Genomic DNA, 17787 nt, shown 5'->3' with positions numbered 1-17787 from the left:
CAAATGTGGGTTCTGAATTAAATTAAGTGTATTTTCTTGTTTTAGACCACAAATCCTTGAGTGCCCCATATCAGCTATTGTAAAGCCGCCAAATTGGGATTTGGGTTTCAAGTAACACAATGCAAGTTCGCCCTCTAGTGGATATTTCCAGGGCATTGTCATTAAGTACCACCAGGGGTCGAACACGTCTATAAGACATGCGTTTGATGTGCAAATATAGTCACCGACGTAATTAAAGCTCTGTGCTTGACAACCTGCCCTTTAGCCTATACTTCAGTCTTCCTGCAGCAAGATCAGTTTTCATACAAATGCAAAGGTTATAATTCATAATTAGATAAATGCCAATTACAACAGGAAGCTAATTAAAGCGGAGTCTCTTCACCAGAAACTCAGTTGATAACCATTCTTTTTTCGTTTTGTTCCTTTCCCGCCAAAATAGTCCTATGGCAAAAGTCACGCTAATTTGTTGTACTCGAACTTCATTGTATTTCATTATAAAAAAAGAACAATGAAACACTCTAATTACACTTTTCACTGCACAGTATCCTGGTTTGACAGCTCAAAGAACAGTTTTATGATCTTTGTGTCTTGTTTGCAGCTGTCATTTACATTCCAATGGGAAAAGTGTCCTAAAAGCCTTTTTTTTTTAAATTCATGAAACACAAAAAAATGCTTAATTGGATAAACATACAATTTTATTTCAGTTTGTTAGACTTTAAGGTGTTCAAATGAACCTAAACAATGTAAACTGAGAAGTCCAATGAAACATTTTTTCCCCCACAGGAATACATTTACACACACAATTATGTTAATAAGTCATTACATTTCATCTTGGCTGACACTTTTATCCAAAGCGACTTACAGTTGATTAGACTAATCGTGACTAAGGAGACAATCCTCCCCTGGAGTAATGCAGGGCTAAGGGCCTTGCTCAAGGGCCCAACGGCTATGTGGATCTGATTGTGGCTACACTGGAGATCAAACCACCAACCTTACGTGTCCCAGTCATGTACCTTAACCACTACACTACAGGCTGCCCTGATTGTGATCAGTCGAACACATTATGAGGATGCTCATTTACAGGGTTCTTGCTATAAGATATAATTTGATGAACTCGGTGGAGGAATTTGTTCAGTTACTGCCTTCACATTTTTTGTATCTTATAAACAAAATAATAGCTACACAAATATGAAGTGATCACATACAGTACTGTGCAAGTCTTAGACACCTGTATAACATTGTGTACAGATAAGATTCTTTCAAAAAATAATTCAATGAAAGATCCTAAATAAACGTACTATACATTTTACATTACATTTTAGTAATTTGGCTGAATAGTTAAAAACTGAATCAAATCAATATTTTTTGTGACCAGCCTTCGGCGTTAAAACTGCATCACTTCTCTCAGATAGCCAACGCTGTCCTGCAGTTCGATAAGACAATCAGCAGGGAGGTTGTTCCAAGCATGTTGGAGAACTTGCCATAGTTCTTCTGCAGACCTTGGTTGGCTCCTTACTTCTGATCTCAGACAGTCTTGATCAAGTTTTTATGTAAAAAGTAGTCAATTGCTTAGAGTAAAATGTTATTTTTTAAAATTAAATACAAAAATGTCTCTTGGAAAAAATCTTTTGGAAAATGAATATTTGGAAATCTCAAATGTGTCCTTTTATACTAACACACACAAAAATAAACATATGTATAATAAGTCAAGGGTGCCTAAGACTTCTGCGTAGTACTGTATGTGCTGTGATTGTTTGGAGTAAGAATTATGCTGCGTTCATGTGCTGTCTGAATATTGTCTGTCACCTTCAGCTGGTTTTGAATTAGTTTGAGCTTATCTGTGGTTTTGTGCTGTAGTGGAAAAAGGATACAATGCTACTGCATTCTTCCAGGAGCTGAGCCATTTCAGGAATAGCTTTTATCCCTTCTGTGGGTGAAACAAAGGTGGTGCTTCCGCCCAGTCTTTGTGCCCTCCAGAAACTATATTCACACTGTAGCCTGTGACAGCTGCCACCACCTCTGAGTTATCTTTTATTCTTTTTAGCTCTAAACGTAATTGTAAGTTGTATCTTTTCCATAGAAACTACAGGTTTTGAAAACATACTCCTGTATTTGCCGCTTATGAGTGAAATGACAGGGCACAGTCAAATATGCCTCTGTGGACCTTGACATCTACATGTCAGCTGTGAGAACCATATTGTGTGCATCTGTAAAGTCGCCCTTACTTTATTTTGACTGTCTTCATAGTACTTGCCTGCAGTTGTACCCTCAATCAAGCATGTGCTGCTTTAGATTCTGTGGTGTAGATAAGGGGTCTAGACAAATACATAAAAACCACTGTCTTCCAGAATTCTTCAAGGGTTCAATTGTATCTATATGGTCAAGCTAGGATTCGGAACTGTACTGTCCTCTAGGGTCCTCCTCACATTTGTTCCTGTGTTCGATCTGCACTTCATTGTATGTTGCTCTGGATAAGAGTGTCTGCTAAATGCTTTGTAATGTAATGTAATATGTAATTGAGATTGGCTTCAGGTCACTGCCAATCATCTTTTCCGGAAGCTTTTTGGGAATCAATTATGGAAAATAAAAATGCTGGTCTCCCACAAGCCTAAAACAGTCAGACCAAGTAGCTATAGGCAATTTCTTAATATTTAAATCATGTAATTTCATGAATATATTCATTCATTCATTCATTATCCTAAACCGCTTATCCTGAACAGGGTCGCAGGGGGGTTGGAGCCTATCCCAGCATACATTGGGCGAAAGGCAGGAATACACCCTGGACAGGTCGCCAGTCCATCGCAGGGCACACACACCATTCACTCACACACTCATACCTATGGGCAATTTAGACTCTCCAATCAGCCTAACCTGCATGTCTTTGGACTGTGGGAGGAAAACGGAGTACCCGGAGTACCCGGAGTACCCGGAGTACCTGGAGGAAACCCACGCACACACGGAGAGAACATGCAAACTCCACACAGAGAGTCCCTGGCTGACGGGGATTCGAACCCAGGACCTCCTTCCTGTGAGGCGGCAGTGCTACCCACTGCACCATCTGTGCTGCCCCTTTCATGAATATATGAGTTCAAATCCAAAATGCATTATCCACCATTTGATAAAAGTGACACTTAATTGTATTAAAATGGCTGGAGTTAGATTCACCAGAGATAATTCCTGAAGGTATTAGGACCTAAGATCTTTTCCGTCAGGACCTGAGATCTTGTAGGGGAAAATTCACAGAACAAAAGATCTCCCTCCTAAAAGCATGATAAACAATCACAAGTCAAAATCAGACTACACCTTAGTGAGCGGGCTGGTTCCTCCAAAGCTCTCGATGATGTGTGCTAAAAGTGTATCAATATGTCCATATGAAAGTATGATATGTAACCTGTACAGTTTCAAACTGATTAACTGCTGCTTGTTATCAAATCAAATTAACCTAGAACATTAATTATAGCTGAGCTTATGAAACGCAAGAAACCACAATGAAAACTGTTGAAATGAGAGCAAAAAATGCAACGTACATTTGCTCACTTAGAAGAGAATATTAATCAAATGTTTAGTATGTCTGTATATTTTCAATGATTTACTGCTGATAAGTTTGTGTTAGAAATGCACAAGTGACCCATGTGTAATCTAAAGTTGAGTAAAATAATGAATATGAAGTGGAAAGTACCAAAAATGATTATTATGCTGCGAAAAGTAGCAAAAATGATCTATAGGTCGTAGAAAGTTCTGGGAAACACTATATAGGCAATAGCACCGTGTTTTACATGATTCCAATGTTAATGTTAAAAATACAGCCTACAAAGCAAGATGTATGTAATAAAATCCTTTTTTGTTTTGGAAATCAATAGGGCGATTCGCCATGATGGTTTCAGAACCGAGAAGGTAGCGCTGCCAAGTCAGCTGATGGTTTAGGAGGAGTTAAGCTAAGAATAATGTGGGTGATTGGCCACAATGATGTTTTAACTGTGTATAAAATGTGTAAAAATGACAGTCCAGGTCCATGTTTATGAAAAAACTGGTCCGGCTTTATGCACTTGTGCTAAATAAAGTCTGATTTTCCTGAAGAGCTTGCTGCCGTGGTGTCTTTTCCCTTGTGAAGATGTTTTTCGACAAATTGGAGATTTGGACTCTGTCGTTTCCTAGACACGACAATCTTTACCTTCAAAACAACAACATTTCATATTATTTATACTTTAAAAATACCGAGCAATCAGCTTAAAAAAATTATATAATGTCTTCAGATATTGTTTGAAGATTTGTCCAATCTAAGCCTATACCTATTAATCAACATTTTACTATTCAGCACCACAAGAATAAGCAATATTTCCTGCTTTCTGTCTAAATGATTACACACATAACCTACTTTCTGTTTAAATGATTATGCACGTAACCATTATTGTACATCTTGTTTTCCAATCATATCTATCAATTAGTCCAGGTTAGACAAATTGTAAACTGGAAATAATAAACGGTTTCCCTCGCTGGGCTATTCACTGCCTTTTCTCTTTATATTCTTTTCATAAGGTGTGGTTGATATTACAAAAGAGGCATATTTAACAGTCAAACACACTGCCTGTTTCCCCAGGCAAAAACTGGCCAGTCACATCTACCTATGCAAATCCGGAGCACTGTGCCTGTGTGCAGACACTGGCTGGTGTCAATGGAATGAGATTAAAAAGGTTGGGAGGTTGGAATCTTTTTATAACTTGCGTACATACATACACACATTAAATAAAGGCTTGAATTTACACCCTAACAGACAAGACTTTTACTTTGCGACCATCTCAGCAGGCTTTGCTCTTCGCATTGTCATTACAAGGGATTTCGATATGTACAGTCATTGTCAGAACTACTCCAGTTTTGCAAAAAAAGTTTAAAAAGAAGACTATAAACCCTTGTTGGATGGGATAAAAGACCATTTAAATTGCTAGTCCACGCTTACACTGTCCCTTGTCAGACACAATAACATCATTAGAATTAAAGTTACATTTAATGAATTAATGCTTGAACAAAAGGAAACCTGAGATCATGTGAAACAGATGAAGCATTGTTGCAGGTTTATATAAACTGCTGTGGAAACTTCATGTAAAAAATGTTCTACCCAGATGACCAGAAACTGAACTACTCACCATGTTGATGTTTCTGCTGCGGCATGCAGGCATTTAAGTGCAAACAGTTACAGCAGGCCTGTGAGACAGGATCAGACAGGACTGTCATCAGGCTCTCTGTACCACTGCCTGCTCGGTCTTCTCCCCACTTCCCACCATTTGGCAGTTAACCAGAGGTAGGCATGGGGGGGCTGTATCCATTTATGGACTTCCTTCCTATTAATTCATGATTTAGAGTAATTTAGATAACACAATGAAAATAATGCACATAATGTGACACATTAATCGATACAGTAAGCTCATTAATCAGAGCTGATTATTTATATTCATAATTATAATTATTTTGTGTTCCTATACGTAGCAACCATTTTACCATGGAGAATTCTATGAGCAAACTGCGATTAGTGTATAGAACTGAACTGAGCTAATTGAGGCAGGGTAATTTGTGGAAAGAGGAATCTGCATACACCACAATCCTCCATGAATGTAAAGACTGAAAAGAGAAGAGCTGACTGATCTTCGTTTGACCTCTATAATATTTGCCTAGCCACCACCGCTGTGCCCTTACGCCCTTACTCCACCCCCCCACCCCCCCTCCCCCCGGATGGCCGGATGGGTTCGGCAGCACCACAAACAAGGCCGGATGTTCCAGGAGCAAGTAACAGATTGGGACATCCCCAAAATGGTTTGTCCTGTATTGGACAGCCTTTCAACCATATTTCCCTATTTTTTGCAAATTGTACCTGCCAACAATTATTATGATACACACTGAAATAGCAGATGACTGCTTGTGAATATATGGTTATCATACTCAATAAATGTAATTAAAATGGTTTGATAAATATAACCCTGCAACACATGTGTTCTGGCCTATATTTGAGCAAGTTGGCGACCGTTGGCAAATGTTGGCAATCCTTGCCATTATTATTGACTGTACGTGAACTTACTCTCAGAAGTACAATATTCCTTAAAGGTCCCCAGTCAAGGGCTAGAATTGAAAAATGCATATCCGCAGAGCTTGTATAGGGATTACCACTACTATTACTATTACCTATTTCCTGTTAATCCTTTCCCTTCAACGGCCATCCCTTGTGGTCTCTAAAGAAATTGAAAAGGCAAAGGAAGGAGAGCTGTTGAAACCTGTTAGCCTCTCCAAGCCAAGAGATGCAGGCAGACTGTGAACAGTAAAGAAAGGCTTGCCCCTTGTCTCTACATTTGAATAGCCTTTATGCGTGTCAGGGTGACTGGGGCCCTCCAAACAATCGGAACGGCAAGGCCAATGAAAGGATGATTTTACTAGCAGTTCAGGCTGTGGGTCTGCCCGTGTGCCTCTGTTACTCGAACCGTGCACTCTACACGGGCGTGGCCCGGGTGCCATTTGCATGGGAGCACTGCTTGAATCAGGGGGACCAGATTCTCACTGCCTGGCATGCAAACCAGTGGGTGACCAGTTAAAGCAGATCAAGCAGGCTCAGATACAGGTGCACCCTGTCAGGGCAGAGCTATGGAAATGAGGGCTGTGATTTTGGGCGAGGGGGGGGCATACAGGGATTTGAGGTAAACTGACACCTGCCGGTTTCAGCTGCGGACGGGACTAAACGGAGAGAAGCAACAGAACACGGGGGCCAGTTCTTCAGTGGTGAGGCTCTTCAGAGTGTGCACGTACGTACCCACACGCCTGAGACAGAGGTGAGGAGCAGAGGAACCCAGGATGCCCCGCTCGTTCCTGGTGAAGAAGAAGCAGGGGATGTGTGGAGGGTGGAGATGGAAAGATGCTGAAGAGGTAGAGAGTGCCAGGGACCAGACAGGTGAGTCAGGGAGAGGAACCGGGCTTGGGGAGACAATGTGATTCATATTCTCTTCAACAAATCTTCAGTTTTGTACTTGTTGATTATTTATTACTTATAATGTATTATATTTATATTATAGTGCATTCTTTACAGCCATAGTTTAGTATAATAACTGTTAAATCTCATATTATGTCTCTATGTAGTGTTCAATCTGAACCGCAGTGCGTATACAAATCTAGTATTTACTATTGATTGAACGTGCAAAGGTACAGGTTGTAGCCTGACAAGATATAAATTACTCATTGACAAGAATGGTCAGTCACATTCAGTGTTTTTGTCCTGAAAGCAGTTTTAACTACATTAACTACATTTTATTTATTTTTTAAAGAAAGATGTGATTTTTGTATATATTTGAAATAACCATGGCATTCTGATGGCATTCTGATGGCATTCTGATTACCATTAGGCCAGGTCTGCAACTGCATTTTGGTGCATTGGATCAGGGGAAGTCCATTCCTGGAGTGCCATGTCTGCGTCTGCTTTTCATGGCTACTTCTGCTCATGTTTAATTAGCTCAGTCATTCAAGCAATCTGCCATTTTAAATAAATGTTTGACAAGCTCACAAAGGGCAGAATACATGTTTCCTATCCCTATACAGTACTGTGCAGAAGTCTTAGGCACCCTAGACTTTATTATACATATGTTTATTTTTTTGTGTGTGAACACATTTGAGATTTCCAAATATTCATTTTCCAAAAGATTTAATTTTACAGAGACATTGTTGTATTTAATTTTAAAAAGTTACATATTACTCTAAGCAATTGACTACTTTTTACATAAAAACTTGATCAAGGCTGTCTGAGATCAGAAGCAAGGAGCCAACCAAAGTCTGCAGAAGAACTGTGGCAAGTTCTCCAACATGCTTGGAACAATTTCCCTGCTGATTGTTGTATAGGACTGCAGGACAGCGTTGGCTATCATAGAGAAGTGATGCAGTTTTAACGCCGAAGGGTGGTCACAAATGTTTATTTAGGACCTTTCATTGAATTATTTTTGAAAGAATCTTATCTGTACAGAATGTCATACAGGTGCCTAAGACTTTTGCACAGTACTGTATATGAGAAAAAATATGCAGGTAAAAATTTATCCAAATACTTCATTTTCTAAGTACACCTGGGGACACATTTTGAAATTATGTAGGTTTTACACATTGAATGCCATGCATCCAATACTGGTTTTAACATTGCAACAATGCTTTTAACCACAAATAATGATATAATTAAATAATGAACTGTTCTGTAGTTGAAGCACATTTAAATTATTATTCTGCTTTCTCAGAAATTGGGACAGCTCTGGAGTCCAGCCCTGAGCTTCCTGTCCCTCCTATCTGCCCCGAACCTGCTGTACTGCCCCCTGCCCTGGATCCAGAGGGGCAAGTTGGCCAGATCTGGCACACCATGCTAACGCCCCACCACCCCTACCCCAGTCAGCGCCAGTACTCCCCAGACTCAGCCCTCTGTCCGCCTCCAAGGATAAAGGTCAGTACACAATTTCATACTTCATCAACACTAACTCATTCTGTAATATGAGTGTTAGGCTGTATATTCCTTTTTAGAAAGGGACATGAAAACTGGTGTGCATCCAAGACGCAAAATGTTTGCCATGAAAGCTGCAGGCAATCTAAATGGTTGACAGAATTCTGCTACAATCGTTAAACTACGGTCTAACAATGGCCTAAAATTGAAGTTTAAACCCCTGCAAAGGTCATTGAAATAAGCTGCTGTGTTTGACACCAGGAGTTACAAAATTATTTTATTTAAACTGTACTTAATAAGTAATAAAATAAAATAAAATACTGTACAAATGTTTATTAACAAAGACGGAAACACATAGCAGTACAATAACACAGTAAAGGGAATTAATTCAACCCACAGATAACAGGCTGCTACAATCAAAAATAATCACAATCTTGAGTCACAGCACTGTGAACAGGACACATTCCCAGAGGATATTAGTGCCTCCAGTTTCAACATTTCTTTGTAAGCTATTCCACTTCCAGGGTGCATAATAACTTCAGCAGATTTAGCAAAAACTGAAAATACCTTAGGGACATTAAACAGTACCCACGTAGCGGAGCATAGCTGGAGCATAACTTATTTTAGTTGATAAACTGATTATTAGATAAAAAAACTATTGTCCATTGTGCTGTTGCCTTAGAATGGCACCATAATGTCAATATGGGCTGAACCATATTGATCAATGTCAATATGGTTCAACCCAGCCTTTGATAAAGACCAGTTTTATAACTTGCAGTGCTGAAGGTTTTGCAGTTTCCCATTAGACAGCCTTTGAAACAAAGAGTGTGTGGACCAAACAATGATATATGCAAATTAAGAACTTAAGCGCTGAGCCACATAGAAAATCAGTAGACACTGCGGCCCTGAGTCTGACACTGCACTTTTAGGAGAGTAATCACAATCGGTCTCCCCCCCTCTCTCGCTCAGCCACGACCCCCTCCTGGGGCGGCGGACTTCCAGTGTGCCGTGTGCCACAAGGTGTTCCCCCTGCAGCGCATGCTAACACGCCACCTCAAGTGCCACAGCCTGGTGAAGAGGCACCTCTGCAGGTTCTGTGGCAAGGGCTTCAACGACACTTTTGACCTCAAGAGGCACATGCGCACGCACACAGGTAAGAGCACACATATGGACAGCCTATGGTCTAGTGGCCAGGTCCCAGTATAGTCACAATAACATCAGTGTAGCTGTTGGGCCCCTGAGCAAGGCCCTTAACTCCACATTGCGCCAGGGGGGTGATTGGCCCCTGCTTAGTCTAATCATCTAATCAATATATGTGGCTTTGGATAAAAGCGTCAGCTAAATAACTGTAATGTGATGTAATACAAAGAGAGACACTCAACGCACATGTAGCACATTGCCCAGACAGAGGCAGACAGACACCCCAAGACAATTTACTTGCGAGGTTCCTACAGATGCACACCAAAGCACAGAGAGACGGGTGTGAAACACACACTCACACACCCTCCAGGTGAGTGACCCTCCCTGGCCCACTTGTTGCGCAGGGATCCGGCCGTACAGGTGTGAGCTGTGTGAGAAAGCCTTCACCCAGCGCTGCTCTCTGGAGTCGCATCTCCGCAAGATCCACGGCGTGCGACAACAGTACGCCTACCGCCAGCGTCGCTCCAAGATCTTCGTGTGCGAGGACTGCGGCTTCACCTCCACACGTCCCGAGGAGTACTTCCTGCACGTACGTCAGTGTCACCCCGGCAGCCCCGCCCTGAGACGGTACTACCGCAAACACGCCCAGGAGCAGGCCCAGGCCCACAGCCACACCCATGGCCATGCCCAGAACCACACCAAACACAGACTGGGGCCCCTGGTCATCTATCCCACGTCCGGATACCTCATCTGAGCACCACTTTGCTTCCACTTTCTCCTCACAGTTGAATCCCACATTTTACAATCATTGTTATTCTTTGTTTTTATTCTGTATCCTTGATGCCCGTATTTGTGCAGGTTTCTGTATTTATTAAGCTACCCTCTTGGACACACCCACCTTTGTAAGAGTTTATAGGTTATAGGTTTAGGTTAAATAAAAATAAGTTAAATAAAAACCGGCACAAAGAAGGCCGATCTGTTTGTGGGATTTCATAACCAACTTTTGGCTCTTCTTAAATTAGACACAATCATCCAATTGATCTGACATTTTTGATAGTTTTAGGTCACAGCAGCAGACTGCAAGTTATCCTTAGTGGAAATGTTTTACTGTGGCCCAATATAGGAGTGACCCAACATTGGTGCTTCAGAAATGTGGTTCAAAAAAGTCAGAACGACAAATGGAACAAAAACAAGGATATACACTGGACTTCGGGGAATGCAGTTGTGCACCCTCATATTATAGACTAACATAACATGCCACCCTAACATTTATGGAAACGACTAACATAACAGCCTGACAGTTAAAAAAAGTCTTTGGCTTGTCTCCAAGTGTATCTTTGCTCTTCTTCTCCTAAAGTGAATGAAACTGTACGATTTGTAGCTGACCTAACCAAGGCAGTGATGTAGATGTTCTTGTATACATATTAAGTAACATTTCTTAAAACCTTACATTACTAAAAATGTAGTCAATTACAGATAAGTGCTTGCTTGCATAACTACACAGTAGCAATTATAAAACAAAGACTTCCTTTCAAAGGAAAATCAATCTTCTGGAATCAATTTTAGATCTACAGAAAACATTGGCGGATATAGCATATAGTATATAATACAACAGGAAGCTGTGGAGGAAATAAATGCAGATACAGATTCCAATAAGACATTAATTTAATTGTAATTTTATGATACATTCGAATTATTATAAAACATCCCTACAGTAAATAAACATTCATAAGCAAAGGTATGACCGCTTTCAATTTTCATTTTGGTGAAATGAAGAAGACACTAAAAACGTTTGTATAAACATTTGTATGAAGTCCAGTTAAGATGAGAGTGCCTTATTCTGTGAAATTAGGGGCAAAAAATCAGACAGAAACATACGATGTAATCTTTTACTGCTTCTTTTTCAACTGAATGTGGCGCTTGACTCTAGAGTATGGTCCCAGTGCGTCGCAGAAGACAAAGTCCCAGAGCACCCGTGTCCAGGAGTCATGCTGGGGCAGATTGTCGTAGAACTCTGGCGCCATCTTCTTTACCTAGATGGAGAGTCAACAGGGGGAATACGTTTATGAATGAGCAGTAAAAGGAAAGGTGAAAGTCGATTCTTTACATGGTAAATGGTAAATGGTTGGCATTTATATAGCACCTTTATCCAAAGCGCTGTACAATTGATGCTTCTCATTCACCCATTCATACACACACTCACACCGACGGCAATTGGCTGCCATGCAAGGTGCCGACCAGCTCGTCAGGAGCATTTGGGGGTTAGGTGTCTTGCTCAGGGACACTTCGACACAGCCTGGGCGGGGGATCAGACGACTGCTCTTACTGCCTGAGCCATGTCGCCCCATATACATATTCATGCCGGGATTTACGCCACACTGACACAATGTTTGAAGTAAACTGGAGACAAAGCATAATCTGTGTCACTCCTCAGCCAGAGGCAAAAGCAAACCGAGAGGCGTGGAACGAGGGAAGGTGGCTGTGGGAGGGAGTAAGAAAGTAAAAGGACTTTGATTGGGAAATTCGGGTTACAATAGAAAATATACGGAACAGAGGAGTGTTTACATACTGACACATGGTCACCAGTGTATATGCTGAACTGTGGATTAGACACACCCTGACGTGTGCATGCATGCATGTCACACACTCACACTCACTCTTGCTTCCTAATAGTTTATATTTTTTACCAATAGTGTGTATCTGATAACCAGGCTGGGAAAAAGCATTGAGCAAAACGCATCCAACTGGCTGTTTTTTTGCTCAATACTATGCAGTCCTCCAGTGTCCTAGGTTACCAACAAGGGAGGAGCAGTACTAAAGTATCTAACTAAAGAAAAGACTACCTGTAACTTGTTTTCCATTTCAATAGACAATTCAGGAAATTAATTGAATTTATTTCCTCAAATTATGTTCTTTTTCAATTCATAATTTTAATTTATTTAATAAATAAATGCCAATTAGCCTCACAGCAAGGAGGTCCTGGGTTCGAATCCCCATCGGCCAGGGACTCTCTGTGCGGAGTTTGCATGTTCTCCCCGTGTCTGCGTGGGTTTCCTCCGGGTACTCCGGTTTCCTCCCACAGTCCACAGACATGCAGGTTAGGCTGATTGGAGAGTCTAAATTGCCCGTAGGTATGAGTGTGTGAGTGAATGGTGTGTGTGCCATGCAATGGACTGGCGACCTGTCCAGGGTGTATTCCTGCCTTTCGCCCAATGTATGCTGGGATAGGCTCCAGCCCCCCTGCGACCCTGTTCAGGATAAGCGGGTTAGGATAATGAATTAATTAATTAATGAATGCCAATTAATTTCCTGAAATAACTACACTGAAATTGAATTGAACGTGCCATAAAACAGTGTGGCAGTTACCCGAGTTACCAGCAACAAACAAGCGGCACTTGAAGTATAAAAGAATGGCAGTTGACAAGCATAGCGACAGTGTGGCAGTTGACAAGCATAGCAACACAGTATGGCAGTTACCTGGGTTACCAGAAACATGCTAATAGTACTGAAGCAACATTCACCTACAGCTGCTAAGCACTGCAACATTCTACAACTGTTAGCTGGCTTACTAGTGAGCAGTATTCAGGTATATTGACAGAGCAGCGGTATGCGAAGTGTTGCAACACAGTCTGGTACTTACCTGAATTACCAGAAATACATGAAAATTGTTGAGGTATACAGAAGGAATAAGAGTTGCTAAGCATCGCAACAATTAGCTGGGCTACCAGTAAGAGGTACTGATTCATAAAGAAAGAGCAGCAGTTATGAAGGGGCAGTTACCTCAGGCAGGCGGCTCCCGGGAATGCTGGGAAAATCGTGGTGCTCCATGTGGTAGCCCACATTAAAGGTGATGTAGTTGAGAGGTCCATAGTAGGAGTAGGTCTCAATGCCCGTCAGGTACATGTAGTGCTCAGCGATGAAGTGGCCAGAGACCGGGTGGAGACCCATACAGAGGACCGACCCTGCAACTAGGTAAACTACCGATTTGAGCCCCCAGAGCCAGAAAATCAGCGCATCAAAGGCCAGCTGCACAACTAGATTTAGGACCTCCAGTCTTGACACAGGCTTGGGGTTGACCAGCAGGGGACGCAAGGCATAGAAGAGCGGCTGCAGGATGATCCACAGCACTTTGCGGGTGGGCGAACTAAAGAGCCGGGCCTCGAGCCTGGTGGGGATGTCCACGTCCAGCCCGTCCCCACCGAGGTAGCGGTGGTGGTCCACGTGGTACTTCTTGAAGCTGACCGAGTAGGGGACGCCCACGGGCAGGTTGGCGAAGATGCCGAAGAGGCGGTTGAGCACAGCCGACTTGTTGCCGAAGGCTACGTTGTGGGAAATGTCGTGGATGGCCAGGGTCAGCGAGTGGTTTATGCAGCCGCCAAACATGTAGGCCCAGAAAAGCAGCCACTTCCAGCTGAGAGCCTGCACGAGGAAGCAGCACAGCACCTGGGTGAGCACCATGGCTGTCACTATCCACTTCAGCTGGGGGTCCGCGCCCATCAACGCCTTGATCTCTGGGTGTTTCGCTGAACAGGCAGAGAAAGAGTGGGAGAAAGGGAGGGAGTAAAAGAATGGAGAGATGTCAGGAAAGTAATGCACCACAGTGGCCAACACAATGGGAAGGAAATTTATCAAATCAACATCTTTCAAATGAATTGATAATGTTTTGATAATAAACCAAAAAATGTATACTGCGTTCAAAGAAGGATAATGGTTATTTTCTGCTTTCTGTGTGCCATTTTATAGCCTACAAGCTGTTTTTGTTCAAGTCGTCAAGTTGTCTATTGGTTCTACAGTAACTGCCTCCCTCTCTGCTAAGAACCTGGGGGTGGTCCTGGATTACCAGCTGGACTGGATTACTGGATGTGCAGCAATATCACATCTTCTGTATAACATCAGGAGGATTCGTCCATACCTGACCACGTACTATGTGCAGCTACTCGTCCAGGCTATGGGCCGCAGCCAACAAGACAGCCTATCCTTACCTACAGGACATAATTCAAGGAATTCGAGGAATGGCTCGCACTTGTCCCGACTGCAGAACCTCTCCACCCTAGCTCCCCCAGTGGTGGAATAACTTCCCCTTTCCCATTAGAACTGCTCACTCGCTGCCCATTTTCCACCGCAGTCTGAACACTCATCTCTTCGCACTGTACCTTGATTCCTTTGTGCGAGTTCCATAATCTATTGTCACTTGTTTACCTGTCTCTATCTTTAGCCTCTTGTTGTATTTTGTACCTTTTTTGCAACCTCTCGTTGCTGTAGTTCCTAAAGTTATAGATGTCTTAGTATGGTAGTTACAGACTTGGCCTATCTACCTCGTGTACTTGACTGTTCATGGCTTCAACCACTCATATATGAATTGTACCTTATCTGACCTGAAATGTTGTTTGTTCTAAGATCATGATTTACCATTTTTTGTACGTCGCTTTGGATTAAAGCGTCTGCTAAATAAAATGTAATGTAATGTAAAAGCTCATATTCATCTTTTGATATCAAATCCAAATGCCTTAAGTATATAGCAAAAATAACAAAATTCACTCTGCCCTGGTCCATGCTTCCCACTGTGTCATGTATGATGGGAGCTTGAGTTGAAAGCAGCTGGTAGATGGGCTAAAATGTTAAACCAGCTAAAATGGATTACTCTGGTAGCTGGTGTGACCAGCACAAGCTGAAGTCTGATCTTAGCTGGTCAATCAGCTAACAGCCATTTAAAAACCAAGCTTGCCTTTTTTAATGATTTGGTGCCCAGCAGTGTTCATGGGCAAACTCTAGCGTCTTACGTACACAGAGCTCACAGTAATATAATAGTATTTATTACAGCTTAATGCTTAGAATTGGTTTTAAAAGTTTGAAAGAAATACTAAGAACGCAACCAACTGTTTTCATGGGAATATAACCATAATTTGAATCTAGCGTCCTAGACCTTTAAGCCTGGCAGGAAGGTGACAATGGGGTAAGGGTGCTGGGGAAAGAACATTGAGACAACACCTGCATACATATGACGAGTATGCATGACAGAAATACCTAAGTCACAAATAACTGGGAGACCCACATCATGACTCCTCTGCATACTGAGTTATGTGATGTATACTGGGAGGCAAACTCGAAAGACCTGTTCGACAGGTAGCTGCACCTGTTTCAGTCTGCCTGCCCATTCGCCCAAGATTTCTTAAAGAGATTTCAATGTGCCACGGGGAGTAGGAAACAAGAATCAAACGTTTTTTGTTTTTTTTCCTAGCACGAAGTGCAGGCACTGCTCTCACATGACATAACGCACGAGTAGCTGCTCACCAGCAAGGTCCTGTGATGTAATTATTTGAATGCATGGTAGGCCTACAATAATTATTGTTAATAATTTTTGTTTTTTACAGAAGTACATTAGGGAAAATATTTTTGTGCGATATCCTGTCTGCATCATAAGCACATTCGTTATTTATACTTTTCCGCTTCTAATGACAGCCTATACATTTCAAGACTTTGTAAGATAATGAACTATTTATATAAGATGTAGGTTACTGTATAAACATACACATTTAAATCGGTTTCACAGAATAAACGATAGCAAATGGAACAGAAATACCGTCATACCCTAACGAAGAAACTGATTAACTAACTGCGCTTAAAGTGAGTTGACGAATGTCACGCAAATATAGCTGGGCAATCAAATACCCACCAAAACAACGATCGTAGCATATATTCTCTATTAACTGGGGTGAATACCCTACTCCTTCCTCATCTTTCCGCTGAACTGATAACGCAAACTCACCCAAAATCTGCTTTCTTCGGCTGCAGTGGGGCTGCTCTGTATAAACCCACTCGAAGTCATCTCGAACTACCGTATTTCCCATTTTTACGTATCGGTGGCTTTCGTATCTATTAAAACGAACTTGTATAAGCCAGGTAGAGACGCTGTAGGCTACCGGAGCCGGACAACGGGTGAGCCACAAGCAGGCGAGGCGCTCTGAGCCGATGTGATTGACAGCTCAGGTATATTCTGAACACGCCTTTCCCAGGAAGGAGCTCTCTCAGCCTAACCTCTTGGCCCAAAACATTCACACTCCATGGCCCAATCTCAGTATTACAATCACACCTAATTTTTTAGGCTGTTGGCTAAATAGTTTCTGAATTGGGGTTAACACTAAGTCCACAGGCAGAGCATAGAGGAACATCCGTGCTAGCTTCTCTTTGAATTATGCAGACAAATTCAAATCTAGATTGATTTGCAGTCTTTGGATTTGTCTTTGGATTCCTCTGCACCTGCACAATACATAGGACCAAAGTCAGTCTAATTTAAAAATTAAATGTCTCATAATAAAAATTATTCCAAACTTTAAAACAGATCAAATAACTTCCAAACACAGCTGTTTTGAGAGAATAATGTTTTTACTGATCAAAAGACCCTAGTTAAATTAACGATCCCCTACAGTGTATGTCATCGACTAACAAAGTGTTCAGTCTGGATCTGCCGTAGCATAGAGGGAGAACTGTGAAATCCTTGTTTTTGCAGCTACCCGGGCAATTATTTTAGAATAGATGACGGAATATATTTTCAAATAACATCCTTAACAACATAAGCATTTACACATTTTTAAGGCTTGCAGCTTTCCACCGCATTTCGTTTTGTGGGGTTCTTCTCAAAAATATTTTATTGTCCATTTAGAATGGATATTGTTTTGGAAGGGTTTGTGTTCCTATTCATGCGCAATCATTAGAAACAACTATTTATTAAAGATTCCCCATGTGTCCCACATATTCATACACCAACCTTGAAGCCACAACCTTGTAGGCATATAGTAAGATATCCTGAGTATCAAAACTACCCACCTTAGAATTTTGACATAACCAAGAACATTTGATCTGAATTCTACATAGGATTGGATTACAAAATCCTTATCCCAATTTTAGGATCAGGATCAGCTTCTAGTTTTGAACTACCCAATTTTGAGATTGAATCCTATCCAATTACTGAAATACTATCCTATCCATGGAATCTTTTGTGAATTAATTGTTGCATTGATACTCAAGTAAAATCAGAGCGATTTGTCCGCCACTGCTTAGTGATTAAAACAGTGATTATTTATCATTTAATCTCCCTCACACAATGTGATCTGCATGCAATTTTCCAATTCATCAGTCAGATCGTTGGTATCAAGGAAAATGAATGGAAACAGGTTGAGATCAATGACTGGTTTAAAGGATAA

At 41.5% G+C, this 17787-nt stretch overlaps 2 protein-coding genes across 2 annotated transcripts; one reads left to right on the top strand and one right to left on the bottom strand.

The window, feature by feature from the left end:
• Positions 1–6831: 6831 nt before the first annotated feature.
• zgc:171929 (uncharacterized protein LOC100124596 homolog) lies at positions 6832–10340 on the top strand. The gene is made up of 4 exons (XM_061249367.1): positions 6832–6928; positions 8250–8449; positions 9416–9599; positions 9991–10340. The coding sequence occupies exons 1-4, from the start codon at positions 6832–6834 to the stop codon at positions 10338–10340; spliced, it is 831 nt and encodes a 276-aa protein (XP_061105351.1).
• An 893-nt stretch (positions 10341–11233) lies between these two features.
• Positions 11234–16556, bottom strand: LOC133133215 (sphingolipid delta(4)-desaturase/C4-monooxygenase DES2-like). Its single transcript, XM_061249303.1, has 3 exons — positions 16353–16556; positions 13367–14109; positions 11234–11619 (listed from the first exon to the last, which is right to left on the bottom strand). Exons 1-3 carry the CDS (start codon positions 16432–16434, stop codon positions 11476–11478), a joined length of 969 nt encoding a protein of 322 aa, XP_061105287.1. The 5' UTR covers positions 16435–16556; the 3' UTR covers positions 11234–11475.
• Between the last annotated feature and the right edge of the window lie 1231 nt (positions 16557–17787).

Source organism: Conger conger, chromosome 7 (assembly GCF_963514075.1).
Source record: "Conger conger chromosome 7, fConCon1.1, whole genome shotgun sequence".
NCBI classification, from domain to species: Eukaryota; Metazoa; Chordata; class Actinopteri; order Anguilliformes; family Congridae; genus Conger; species Conger conger.
The sequence above is the reverse complement of the archived record's forward strand: the minus strand, read 5'-3'. Positions and strand labels throughout refer to the sequence as shown.

Bases quoted from the DNA above. Each gene is read 5' to 3' on its own strand.
- zgc:171929 (XM_061249367.1), top strand. From the start codon at position 6,832: ATGCCCCGCTCGTTCCTGGTGAAGAAGAAGCAGGGGATGTGTGGAGGG. The intron at 6,929-8,249 runs GTGAGTCAGGGA...CTGCTTTCTCAG, and splicing joins GAGTGCCAGGGACCAGACAG to AAATTGGGACAGCTCTGGAG. The intron at 9,600-9,990 runs GTAAGAGCACAC...CTTGTTGCGCAG, and splicing joins GCACATGCGCACGCACACAG to GGATCCGGCCGTACAGGTGT.
- LOC133133215 (XM_061249303.1), bottom strand. From the start codon at position 16,434: ATGGGAAATACGGTAGTTCGAGATGACTTCGAGTGGGTTTATACAGAG. The intron at 14,110-16,352 runs GTGAGTTTGCGT...CTGCCTGTTCAG, and splicing joins CCGAAGAAAGCAGATTTTGG to CGAAACACCCAGAGATCAAG. The intron at 11,620-13,366 runs GTAACTGCCCCT...CTCTCCATCTAG, and splicing joins CCGGGAGCCGCCTGCCTGAG to GTAAAGAAGATGGCGCCAGA.